This window comes from Aspergillus glaucus, assembly GCF_001890805.1.
Source record: "Aspergillus glaucus CBS 516.65 unplaced genomic scaffold ASPGLscaffold_10, whole genome shotgun sequence".
Classification (NCBI taxonomy): Eukaryota; Fungi; Ascomycota; class Eurotiomycetes; order Eurotiales; family Aspergillaceae; genus Aspergillus; species Aspergillus glaucus.
Genome location: NW_019170462.1, coordinates 117,358 through 129,935, shown reverse-complemented (window position 1 = coordinate 129,935; position 12,578 = coordinate 117,358). Strand labels below are relative to the sequence as shown.

General features: G+C 51.9%; 3 protein-coding genes across 3 annotated transcripts; all 3 read right to left on the bottom strand.

The window, feature by feature from the left end:
• Positions 1–453: 453 nt before the first annotated feature.
• On the bottom strand, positions 454–5,100 carry ASPGLDRAFT_125954 (putative anucleate primary sterigmata (ApsB); the record flags this gene model as incomplete). Its single annotated transcript, XM_022540609.1, has 3 exons — positions 454–2,460; positions 2,500–3,114; positions 3,166–5,100. 3 exons carry the CDS (start codon positions 5,098–5,100, stop codon positions 454–456), a joined length of 4,557 nt encoding a protein of 1,518 aa, XP_022400820.1.
• A 597-nt stretch (positions 5,101–5,697) lies between these two features.
• On the bottom strand, positions 5,698–7,017 carry ASPGLDRAFT_46925 (uncharacterized protein). Its single transcript, XM_022546552.1, has one exon. It carries the CDS (start codon positions 6,953–6,955, stop codon positions 5,789–5,791), a length of 1,167 nt encoding a protein of 388 aa, XP_022400819.1. The 5' UTR covers positions 6,956–7,017; the 3' UTR covers positions 5,698–5,788.
• An 808-nt stretch (positions 7,018–7,825) lies between these two features.
• On the bottom strand, positions 7,826–12,095 carry ASPGLDRAFT_126496 (Sec7 domain protein; the record flags this gene model as incomplete). Its single annotated transcript, XM_022540646.1, has 2 exons — positions 7,826–9,723; positions 9,779–12,095. The coding sequence occupies 2 exons, from the start codon at positions 12,093–12,095 to the stop codon at positions 7,826–7,828; spliced, it is 4,215 nt and encodes a 1,404-aa protein (XP_022400818.1).
• Between the last annotated feature and the right edge of the window lie 483 nt (positions 12,096–12,578).

Genomic DNA, 12,578 nt, shown 5'->3' with positions numbered 1-12,578 from the left:
GGAATCTCACAGAGGCTGGTGATTCGTTCGATCAGCCTATTATGGACATACGGGGATAGTGTCTGACGCCGTGGTCAAGCATATTCTCGAGAGAAAGAGTGGCTCAATCATCTTACCTGCGTCTAGCTCGGTTGCTACTTTTATTCGATCGTTCCCGTCGTGGCTTCAGGAATGGTTGAGGAGTAGCTTTTCGCTGAAAGTCATGAAAGTGCGGAATGAGTTTTGGTCGCGTGAGCCTTCGCTTTGATTGTTGACCATAGGTGACTGAGCTGCAGTACAAAACTACGAATCATGAAGATGACATCCAGTTCATATAGGCATGTATATACACCTAACTTATGCAATAAATAAAGTCACCCATCATCAGAACTAAACACCATAACCGGAAGGGTATATAGCATATGTAACAAACACAAGCACAAACGCATATAGAAATAACACCCGAAACAAAGATTAAACCTCAATATCAACATAAAACCCCGTCCCCTCACTCGAACTATGATCATCATCATGTTGATCACCAGACTGAATCCTCCCAGCATACTGCTCATCCGCCACAGCGAGACTCCGTCTAGCGCGCTGCTGCCTCTCAATCTGTGCACGGAGTCGTTGGTTCTCCGCATCGCGCTCTTCGAGTCTCTTCCGTGCGCCGCCGCGGTCTAGCAATCTAGCTTCGCGTTCCGCTTTAAGCCGCTTTTCGAGTTCACGGAGACGTTGGATCCATTTCTCGCTGTTGCCTGCGTCTGTGGAGCCGTGGCGCGCGTGGTTGCCGTGGACTAGGACGCCTTGTTGTTCGGCTAGGGTTGTTGCGGAGGAGAAGTGGGATGGTTGCGGGATGCCGGTTGTCGTGGAGCTTCGCACGAGGCCTCTTTGGAGGTCAGCTGCAGGGTCGCCGTTGCTGCTCTCGCGTGTTGGCGACGTAGGCTGTGCTGAGGATCCTGTGACGGGTCCGCGACTGCGGGAATGCGATTGGATCAGGTTGAGTTCTGCCTTTAGCAACCGGTTCTCGCCACGCAGTTTGGCTATCTCTGGCGACGTCCCGGATTGGTTCTTGCTATGTTGCTGGGCGCGTATGTTCATGATTCCTTCCTCGAGACGATCGAGCTTCTTCACCCGTAAGCTGAATGTGTGTTCCAGGGTCTGGTACTGCTTGGTCAGATCCCGCTCGACGCCCTTGATTCGGTTCTTGAATCCCCCAATCACCGCTTCCATCGTCTTAACAGCGAGCATGAGATTGCGGCTGAATCCAGGCCAAAAGAGGATGTTGCCGATGACCTCTTGGCTGGGCAGGTTGCCGTTGATGAGGCTGTTGGAGTGTGCCCAGTCTGGACCGCACATGGCTGAAAGACGTTTCCAGATGGTGAGGAGCATGGCATTCCGTTCACTGAGCTGATCTTTGAATTGCTGCTCTAGACCCGTGAAGCGTTTGTGGTCTTTACTGCGCGCTTGTTCGAGCTCAGTGATGCGCGAATTGCTCTGCGTGATGCTGCGGGAGGTCTGGTGGTGTGACTTGAGTGCCTGTTCGAACGATTGCTTGTCTGCTCGGCGGGCATGGCGCTCGCGGTCCAGAAGTTCAGACAGCTTGCGCGATTCGAGACCATGACTCTCGAGAAGGGCATCGCGGTTCCGCAAGAGCGACTCCTTTTCGTCCAGCTTGGAACGAGTGCTCTCGAGTTCCAATGCTGTCGACTCGAGCTCCTTCTGCAGCTTGACAATGTTTGTAATTAGACTAGAGCGACTGCCAGTCAAATCACCAAGCGTCTCGCGGAGGTTGTTCTCCAGATCCAAGAGTCGCTCCCGCCAGGTAGCAGTCTCGACTTCTTGGGCAGATAGGGCCTTCCTGAGTCTTCGCAACTCATCCTTGGCAGAGGACGCCTCGCGGTTCAACTCGTTCACGATCCGCTGGACTTCCTGCTTCTCTTTACCTCCAACAACCTCTCGCTGGTGTCTCTCTTCCGCCAGGCGAGCTTCCAGATCTCTGGTCTTGTCTCTTTCGCTACCAAGGTTGATCTCGTAAGTCTTCAGGTCTGACTCGAGATCACCAATCTTGATCTTATCACCATCTTGCTCTTCGCGCAGGAAGGCAATTTCATTGTGGCTCGATTCGATCTGCACAGTAAGTCGCTGGACCTTGGTGTTTGCCTCGTAGAGACTCTGCTCCAACTGCTCCATCTCCCGATTTGAGTCTTCAAGTTCTTGCTGAACAGCCTTGTACCGCTCCAAGTTGTTCTGCGCATCTTCCTCGAGACGAATAATGCCCTCGCCGGCCGAACGCATCTCCGCTTGCAATACTTGAAGGCTCTCATCCTGGCTCCGAACCTCCTCGTTTAAGCGCTGGCATTCTTCTACCTTCTGCTCCAGCTCTCCCGCGAGAGCATCGAGTTCTTCTTGAGCTTCCGCTCTGAGGTCCTGGAAAGCGGCGTCGCGTTCCTCGGCCATTTGCAGGGCTTGGTCGCGCTCCTGTTGAAGGTTCTGGATTTCCTCTTCTGCCTGCTCGACATCGGCCTGGTAGGCCTTGTCAAGTGCTTCGAGTTCTTGGGTGTATTCTTCCAGCTGGTCTCGGGTTGTTTGGTTCTCCAGTTTCAGCGTGGAAACCTGATCACGCAGTTGTCCATTGCGAAGCTCGAGTTCCTCCCGATCAGCTTCATCTTCCGGTGACATTTCACTGGTCCGCGAAGAAGACCTTCCATGTGCACGCGAAGCCGAGCGGTCAAAGATGCTGTCCCCAGCAATCGACCGACTCCCCTCACGGCGTTGTCCAAGCTTCAGCTCCTCAATCTCCTGGTACAGACGCTCCTTTTCTCGGTTCCGAGACGTGAGCATGGATGTCTGCGCACTGACTTCCTTTCTTAATTCGGCGTTTTCTTGCTTCAGGAGCTCCAGCTCTATCAAAAGAGTACCGCCGCTCGAGTTGCGGTTGAACTCCCGGTCTGTCGTGCTTGAGTAATAGGAAACCCCTGCGAGCGTTGGGTCACGCTGGCCTGACCTGGCACTGCCCAGTGCAAACTCCATCTCACTTCTCAGGCGCAGCGTCTCATCGCGGAGAACCTTGTTTTCTTCTTCCGCTTGCTCACGTGCGGCGGTCTCCGCGTCAAGCATATCCTTCCACATATCCTAAAGAGCATTAGCATGCGTCTAGAATAGACAAGAAATCGGTACACTTACCCTCTCCTCCCTCGACCCAACATCAGAGCCAATGGGCCTACCATTGCTGAGCGATTTGACCATCTCAGCAAGTCTTCTCTTCTCAGACTCCCTCGCGATGCTTTCTGAGCGAAGACGTTCAATCTCAAGTTCATAAGTCTCCATCCTTTCTTGTAGATAAAGTATCTCTTCATTTTGCATCGAATCACGTTGCTCATCATCCGAGCCTTCAGGATCGTGATTCACCATGGACTCCTTGTCTGATTGCTGATCCTTGATTTGCTTCTCCAAATCACGAACCTTCCTCTTGAGACCTTGGTTGTCCTTTTGTATCTTCAACTTATCCGACTTCAACTCCACATTCTCTGATATCATTTCCTTGATACCCTCCTCTGAGCGTTTATCCAAAGCCTCGTTGAGGAAGTGGATCCTCATCTTCAGATCAAAGTTCTCCTTTGACAGACGATCAATCGTGCTGCTCTGCTCTTTGAGCGTCATGCTCCGACCACTTCTTCCAAATGCTGAAGTGGAAGTTGGCCCTGTACGCCTCTCCGGAGACAAAGAATGGTGGCCAAGTTCCTCCCGGAACTGTCTGGAAAAGGCACTGGGAACCTGTATGTCCTTGATGCGTTCCGTAATGGCGGTGTCTGTAGGGAGGCTGTGTTCTGATGGCTTCGCCCTTGGTGTCATCGGCTCGATATCTTCTGTGGATGTTTCTTGCTGAGGTGACCCTGGGGCTGGCCGGGAGCTCGGCCGGGACTGCGAAGTATGACCTTCCTCCTCGCTCAGAGTATGCAGACCACTATCAGAGGCTCCTGCGGGATTTTTATTACTCTTGTCAAGCGGGTTCTCATCGCTGTACCCTGAGATGCCCGATGCCACGCTCCCCAGGCTAACAGAACGCGCTAGGTTGCCATGCTGCCCGGGTTGAGCGTCACTCGCACTCTCCGGAGCCGCGCCTCCTGATTGAAGCGCATAATCAGCACCCAGAGTCGCATCGCTATGGGTCGCTTCGGTGTTGGTCGTCGCAATAGAAGAGTAGGATAGCCGTTGGGCCGATTGGCGACTGTTCAGATACTTTGGCCTATTTCCCCTTCGAACAGTAGCACGGGGAGCCATCTCTCCGTCACTACTGTCGTGAAATATTTTGGACTTGCCGCTTTGGGAACTAGTTCGCATCTGTTGCGAGGACCGTCGCGACTGTGGTGTAACCGACCTGTCAGCTGATGGGTTTCCCCCGTCCTGGTATTTTTGACCAACTCCGGTATTCTCTAATACTGATCCCGACAGATTCCGGTTCTCGTTTCTCGCTGCGACCTGAGCGGCTGGTGACGAAAAGGGATTTTCAAGTATGGTAGTTTCGTCTTCATGCTGTCGCTCCGGAGGATGACCAGCGGGCGTAGTAGTCTCCATGTCGATCGTCGTATTTCCCTCTCCTGCACTCTGACGCGGAGTTTGTGGAGCGGGCGTATCATCTTCCTGGATAGACGTGAGGTCATGGCCTGTCTCATCCCCTATGGATAGCTGAGACTGGTCCTCCGGTTGGGTAGGATTGGGCGGTGGTGCATTAGCATATTTCTCCGGGGCCCCAACCAAGTATGTATCATCCTCATTGGTGGCAGCATTCATGTCAATCGTAGATGGTTCTGGAAGGAAACTAGACTCCATGTCCATTAGTTTCCTCCACATCTCCTTCTCCTCGAGAAAGGTCTGGTTGTCGCCGCGTTCGTGGTCGCCATCGTCCTCGCTGGATAGGAGCAGAAGGCTGCTGTCGTCGTGATCGGGTAGCGGAGGAGGGAGAAACGAATCGTCGTGGTCATTTTGGTTCTCTGAGCCTGTTATTGAGGGGTTGGTGTGTGTCCCTTGTCCTTGTTCTTGTCGCCCCTGTTCGTACTCTTCCCTTCTGTCTGTTCCTTGTTCGTACTGCGTGTGATGCTCGATATCCTTCTCGGTCATACCGCTATTCTCGTCCATCATGAAAGCGGTGTCGTGGGGGTTCTCGTCGCCGTCGTCGCTGTGATTATTATTGTTTTTGTTATTATCCTCGGTGGGTAACTGATCTCCCCGCAGATAATGGTGGTCGTCCACCACCATGAGCGAAAAGTCGTCGCAGAGTAACCGCCTCTACAGGCGAGCGATATGGTTCTTCGAGGTCAAAACTGCTCGAAAATGCGCCGTGGGAGCGCGCAGATGATCGCGTTGAGACGGTCAAGGTTCGGGGAGTTGGACAGTGCGGAGTCTGGCCGTTGACATGGGGACACTCCACCGAGCCGTTCGCTTGAATACTCTATGCCTTATGGAGGGTTCAACAGATACTCACCTCAAAGGCAGGTGGCATGAAATATGACTGTGACACCCCTCATGAAACTGATGGAAATTCAAGCAAGGAGAAGGGAAGAGCCTCAGACACTTCCAGCCAATCAGCGCTTTTCCTGCGGACCACCAAAACTAATGGCTTAGTATAGTACGGAGTACACATTACTCTACGCTCCGTTTTTATGAAGATATGAAATCAATACATGCATAGAAAGTGGTATGTACAATTTGCTGTGATCTTGGCTATGAACTGCTTTTATTAAAGACAACACAAGGGTGTCTGTCTGTCTGCTAAACATTCCAACAAAGTCGAGTGTCAACTTGGCCATCAACGCTGATTGATCTCGCCCAAGGAATACCCAGGCACATGAGTCGACTGATCAGATTGATCTTTCTCCGGTATAGTTTGTGCCTGACCAACAAACTCACCAGCCCTGCTAGCACATCGTTTGGCCTCCTCCCGGAACCCCAGAATCCACCCAACCATTAAGACATCATGAGGTACTTTGTTCTCCACAAACAATTCAACTCGAGAGTTATCATCCTTCGTCATATTCTGAAGGCTCTGTGCCATCTTTATGTGCTCCGGGGCCAGGACCTCGCGACCCCCTGTAATAACCAGCACCGGCGAGGGGACGGTGAATGGATGCCATAACGGAGCCACATATCGCTCGACATGCTCTGTAATCTCAACATCCTTCAGGAACTGACTTGCCCCCCATTCCGGAAATGTCGCGGGGATGTACTCCGTTTGGTAATTCGGGCTCTTCCTCCAGACTTTGGTATCAGTGGCTTCGGGAATATCGCACCAAGGAGAAAACAGCCAGCTGCATTTCGGTGCGGGGAGAATGGATGGATGGTCGACTATGTAACGGAGGAAGGCGATAGTAAGATGAGCTCCGGAACTATCCCCGCTGATGACGATGCGTGAGGGTGGAATGTGTAAGGTGTGGAGTAGGTAGGAGTATGCGGTGATGAGATCTTGGAGTTGTGCTGGGAAGCGTGCGTTAGGATTGCAAGCGAGTCGGTACTGGAGACTGAAAACATATTTCGCCGGAGTGTTCGAGAGTAAGGTGTTGACGAGCGATTGGCAGGATGCGGTCCGGCCGTCCCCTAACACATAAGAACCGCCATGCAGATGCAGTACAACGTGTTGATCGTCGGCCAGAGGGTCGTTTGTTTCATAAGGTACCGGATACCAAGTCCCCCCGATCCTCTCCGGCTTGATATCCTTGTCCTCAGCAACGCCAGTGTACAACTCAGGACTCGCAGGCTCGATCACGGCAAAACGATCTCCTTCGAAGCGCGGCTTGAGCGAAAGCGGTTGTTTCACGTGAGCTGCTGTATAATTGCGCAAAAACGATTTGAGTAGTTTGTTCATCAATGCTTGCCGGTATGACCAGTCTCGTTCCTGGCGAAGCTGAGGCGGGAGGTAGAATACCGCCAGAAGTGGGAGATTCAGAACGGATAGGACTGCTGCCAGAGAGGCCGCCATGGCTGCTGGTGTTGGTATTACTATTGGGACATTATGTAGTTGTACTCCGGAGTAGTGGTCGAGAAATATCAAAGGTAGGTACTAGTATGACCGTATAAACAAGCTTGACGTCATTCCTGCATAGTATTTTCTGCATAGTATTGGGCTACTCGGTCTCCGAGGCAAACTGGTTTCTCCTCGGAGATTCAGCATTATTCTTCTTCCATTTTCAATTGTTCCTGCTAACTTGTTTTGTACGGAGTACTAGTACTACACGGCAATATCTATCTGACCACTTTCACGTCATGTTTCCACATTCAGCCCTGTGAAGGCAGCAGCAAAAAATGCAGTCCGGTTATTAGATCAATCAGAATTAGCAGATAACAGGTTTTTGTAGACAACTCCATTCTACGAATTCACTCTCCCATTAAGAGGTTATCCCTCTTGGACAATTAACTAAGAAAAATCAATGACTAAAAACAAGAACTTCAAGAAGAGCGAGAATATCATGCCAAGAGTGCCAAGATATTAGCGTGGGCAGCTTATTTCTACTGATCAGGTACCGCTAAGCCGAAAAGGGAAATTGTAGATATTGATACGAAGTGAACTTGAATGTATCACAAATGCTCCATATATATCAAGCAATTAATAAATGTATCCACAAGAGAAGCGCAAAAAAAAAGCAAAAATCATGGTATCCATAGCATAAATCTCATCAACTGTACCGTCCGAAAATAAGAAAAAAAAAAAAAAAAAAAAAAAAAAAAAAAAAAAAGAAAGAAACTGGCCGCTATATCCTGCATGTGCTTTTCTCTCCTCGTCATACCATACGCTATACAATTATATAAAAAAAAAAAAAAAAAGCAAAAAAAATAGATAAGGGACAGAAGATCATGCCGGCTGCGCAGTCTCGATCGACACCTTCGTCGGAGTTTCCTGCCCATCACCAGCCTTGGAATCGTCATCAGCAGTCGGATTGTTCTCCTCGCTAGGAGGGTAGATTCGCTTCTTCTGTTCTAGAGCACCATGTAGCGAATCGATGTACGTGCGGAACTTGACAATCTCCCGCAGGAGATACGACGATTTCCGCTCAAAGTTCGCCATCGCCTTGGAAGCGTTAGGATGCCGCGGCGAGAATGCGAGGATCATGGCGGCCCGGCGTTCATTGTGTCGCTGGAACTCTTCTTCGGTGTTCTTGACGTAGGCCTGCAAGGCCTTGAGTTGATCCTCTTCGGGCAAGTTCGATGCTGCCATACTCTGCTGAGGCGGCGTCCAATCGCTGATGTTAACCCGGTCGGCGGGTAGTTTCGGTCGCACACCCTGCTGATCCATGGAGCTCCGGATCGAGCTTTGAATGCTGGTTCGCGTCCCGGTAGGGGTTGATTTGCCATTAGTATTATGATTAGGACTATTAGTGTTATTGCTATCGGCGTGGATCAAAGCACTGTTGATGACGGCGTCGCTCCATCCGTACTCGATATTGCTGATGCCTCCGACCAGAGGTTGCTTTGACAATCGGGCACTCCAGTAGTTGGCCGTTGAGACAAACTCGCGCACAATTTCCGGTGTACCAGCCTGGAAGAGATGGACAGCCCCTGTGGGCAGACTCAGGGCCCAGACATGGGGTCGGGATTTGGAATAACCTGGCGGCGGCAATTGACTGGCAATAGTCTGGCGTAGTGTGAATTTCCAGACTTCTTCGGCGTTAGACAGCCAGTTTCCTCCACCAACAACCACGCTGCCAGCTTGACGCTGCTTGGCCTTTTGTTGCTTGCCAGGTTTTGTCGCCGGGTTGAAAGAAAACAGTCGCATCCAGCCTTGCTGGATGACCGCAAAGCAATCGTTCCAGTTCCGGTCCTTGGCCCGCTTGTCGACGGAATCGAGGTGATGCTTATGCTTAAGGCTGCCTTCCTTGGCCCATGGAGCACCTGCAAGTTGAAGGGTCTCGTCTTCCAGAAGAGGAGTGGCATCCGGGTCCTCAGTGCTGGCGATTGAGGCCCCATCTTCGCGGATGATGGCTTGACTCAACGCGTTCGCAAACCCGATGGACTGTTGGTATTCGCCCCGCGGGAAGTCCGATCCGAACGAGTCGACCGAGACAGACGTGAATTTACCCAGAGAATACTTGCTCCACGTGCTGGAAGCAGACGGACTCCAGAGCGAAGACTGGTCATCAAGGCTGGTCCGACTGGATCCCATTGCCGACGGGGGATATAATCTCGCGCGCGAGCGAGGCTTGGAAGACCACCGCGCAGTTCCATAGCGGGAATCGGCAGAGCGGCCACGGGGATAGATATCGGAGCCGCTCTTGCTCACTGTACTGGGACTCCGACGGAGGCTAGGGTTCTGATTTGCACTGAGGAGATTGTTGGACGACGCTTGGGGTGTATCTCTCTCCGGCTGAGCACCATGTAGTGGAAGCCTTTCCTTTTGAATCGAGGAGTAAAATTCTCTGAGAACGGTCTCAACTTGTTGCTCCCACGCTCGCATGGTTCCGTGGAATGGTTGATTCACCAACGGACCAGCGCCATTTTCAAAATCCGCCATTGATGTTTTCCCAGAGAGGTCCGCCCGAGAAAGTCGGTTCACAAGTTTTGAAGGGCCATCTGCCCCGGACGAAGACGATGCTTGATTCTCAAAGTCGCGAGGTGCCGTGTCGATCGCAACGCGTTCTATCGTAGGCAAGGTATTGCGCACGAATTGAGTCTTGGTCATTTTCTGGTCGATATCTGCAAGGTGGAGGTCGGTGTTCAATAGAAGAAGAGAGTAACAGATCGTATGTACCACATCTAAAACAACAAGTTAGATACGACAGTAACGTTTTGGAAATCAAGGACAACGAACCTGCAGCTTTAAACCCGTGGCTTGGGTTACACCGACACCATCGGGTCGAAAAGGCGTCCAGAACCCGGTCAATTTGCTGTGTCTCTCCCTTCAAAATGAGTCGATTACACAAGCTACGAAGGCCTGCCAGAATATGCATGTTGGACCAGTCGAACAGGTCCATATATGCTTCTCGAATAACTGCGCGGTCAGGATCGCCTAGCCAAGCAGCAGCTGGATCGTTTCCAACCACTTCGTCTTGGCTATCGAACAGTTTCTGGGCTTGTTCGCGATCTGCGGTGGTGGGACCACTCCCCTCACCATCCTTGGGAGTTTCATCCTGCTTAGTCTCGGAGGATTCAGTGGACTTGGGCTCCTCTGACTGGATTACCGGAGTACTAGCAGCAGTAAAGTAGTTTGATGTCTCCGACAGGACACCATCCGTTCCGGGAGTTGGCATCTTGGCGGGATTGGGCGCTTCGGGCGTTTCAGGTGTTTTCTGAGGGAAATCCTCAACCACAGGGGACAATGTCGTGCCAGGAACCGAGATTTGCGGCAGCGGTGGTGCTAGCCTGCCCTGCGTTGGACTTCCGAGCGACTCGCTATCCGTGTCCTTGGAAATCGGTGATGAAAGGGGTGAAGTGACGCCGATATCAACGGATTTGGCTGTCGATGCCTCATCTCCACTACTGTTGGCCAAGAACGATGTATCCAGACCGCCTGATGGGACAGGGGGGTATGCACCAGGATACTTGGACCTCGACCCACTCGACGGAGGAACAGAGCTTCCCCTCTTCTTCTGGGATGCAAGGGATGCAGATTTGGCGTGATCGGCATCCTCTGCGCTGATTTCCCGGCCATGGTATTCTCTTGATGAACGATTCGGCGCAGGAACGCCCTCCGAGATATACGGGTTCATAACTTGTCTCAAACTGCTTACGGGGCTTGGTTCCGGCTTCATGAAATCCAGTGCCTTGGGGGCCAGGTGCTGAGGAATGGAGATAGGGGGCGGAACGCTGTCGACGACGGACTTCTTTCGCCGTCGAAAGAAGGAAGATTTTTTATTCACCACTTGGCGGCCCTCGCTGCGGACGGAAGTGTTGTTACCAGGCACATCGATCTTTGATGGTTGTCTCCCGACCTTGGGGAAATCATTATCATGGTGCGACAGATACGATACGTCATCAGGCGCGTTAGGAGCGGAGTTCTTCGAGCCAAATACCCTCCGGAAGAATCCTGGACGCTCCTTCGGCGGGTTTGGGTCAGGCGGAGGGGGAAAGCTGGGTTTGTTATATGAAATGGTTGGGCTTGGAGCAGGCGGGTCCAGTGAGTCTCCCAAGGGGGGTGGAGGTTCGAGTTCCAAGTCAACTGGTCTCCTAATTGTCGCCGTGCCGATATTCTCGGGATGGTGTTTTTTCTTCCCCTGGTCAGGTGGTGACTTGATACTGCTCCTCCGAGACGCTATCGGAGTCATCGAGGACTGAGCGTTCAGCGTGTTCTGATACTCGGATTGAGAAGGAGAATGGTACTTTCTGGGGCCCGCAGGAATACTCGGGGTGGGGGCGGCATCGAGGTCATCATAACGCAGGGTATCATAATCTTCTGAAAATGGGGGAAAGGGGGACCCCACGTCGTAGTCAATGCTCGCAGACTGAGCATCGCTTCCTGAATCCGCACGATTCCTCAACAAGGATGGACCAAAATCATAATTGGACGACGAGCTACCCTTGCTGCCTTTTCTCGTCCGGTATGCAAGAGAACTGGATTCGGCATGGGGTTGCGTTCGCGAATGAAGACTATCGTATCCCCGGACACTGCTTGTCCCTCTCAGACTGTTGCTCCGGCGGCCGCTTGCAGTCTGTATTCCATAGTGGCTGACACCTTCTTCGTAGGCGAGATCGGGTTCGGAGGACAACGAGGAAGAAAAGGTATGGCCTCGAAAGCGGCCGTGGGACGAGGAGGCCGGCGAATCTCGGTTATAGAAGTCGGATTCGAGAACGGAGTGGAATAGGCGATAATCATCAAGAACCGAAGTTCCCGCTGAGAATTGGTCTAGGGATTGTAACATGTTGTCCACAATGGATGTTCGGGCAGCATGCTTGGGAGACAGGGAAAGGTCATGCGGGTCGGGCTCGTCGCCAGACTCGTTGCTGCTATTGTTGGCCGTGTCAGTGGCGGTTGTGTCGTCCGGGAATGCGTCCTGCAAAGACGGCCGTCCCTGCGGACCTTTCCTTGTGGTCTGATAACTGGACATTTGTGAAGGGGGTGTTCGCGGAGGGGAAAGATCGGACGGATCGCGCTGAGGGGCTTTGCCGTTGTCTGGTCTGGTCCGGTTCATGATGGGCGGTTACTGAACGAATTGAAACCAGCCTCCGGGAGGCACGAGGTACAAATCACTGTTGTGGAATAGATTTCCAGGTCAACTCGAGCTCTTGACCCAAGGCGACGATTGAGATAGTTATAGGTGGTGTCGACCGCGATAGTCCCGAACCTCTTTTCTTTTCTTTTCTTTTTTTTTAAGACCAAACGACGAGGATTCCTTGCTGCGCTTGGTATTTCGGAATAGTTATAGGCCGTGTCGAATGCAGAAGATGCAGGTGCGTGTTTCTGGCGCGGAAATTGCATGAAAGAGGCGTAAGGAGAAAAGGGACCGCGATGGAAAAGTGGAACAACAAAGGGGGGGAGGAGTGGGAGTGGGAGAAAGAGGAGGAGAGGAGGATAAGAAGAAGAAAAACTAGTAATTAGTAGTAAATAGCATGAAGGGTGGAATTGTCCATCAATTGATGGCGTTGAGTGAGGAGAAGAAAGAAAAGCGAAGAGG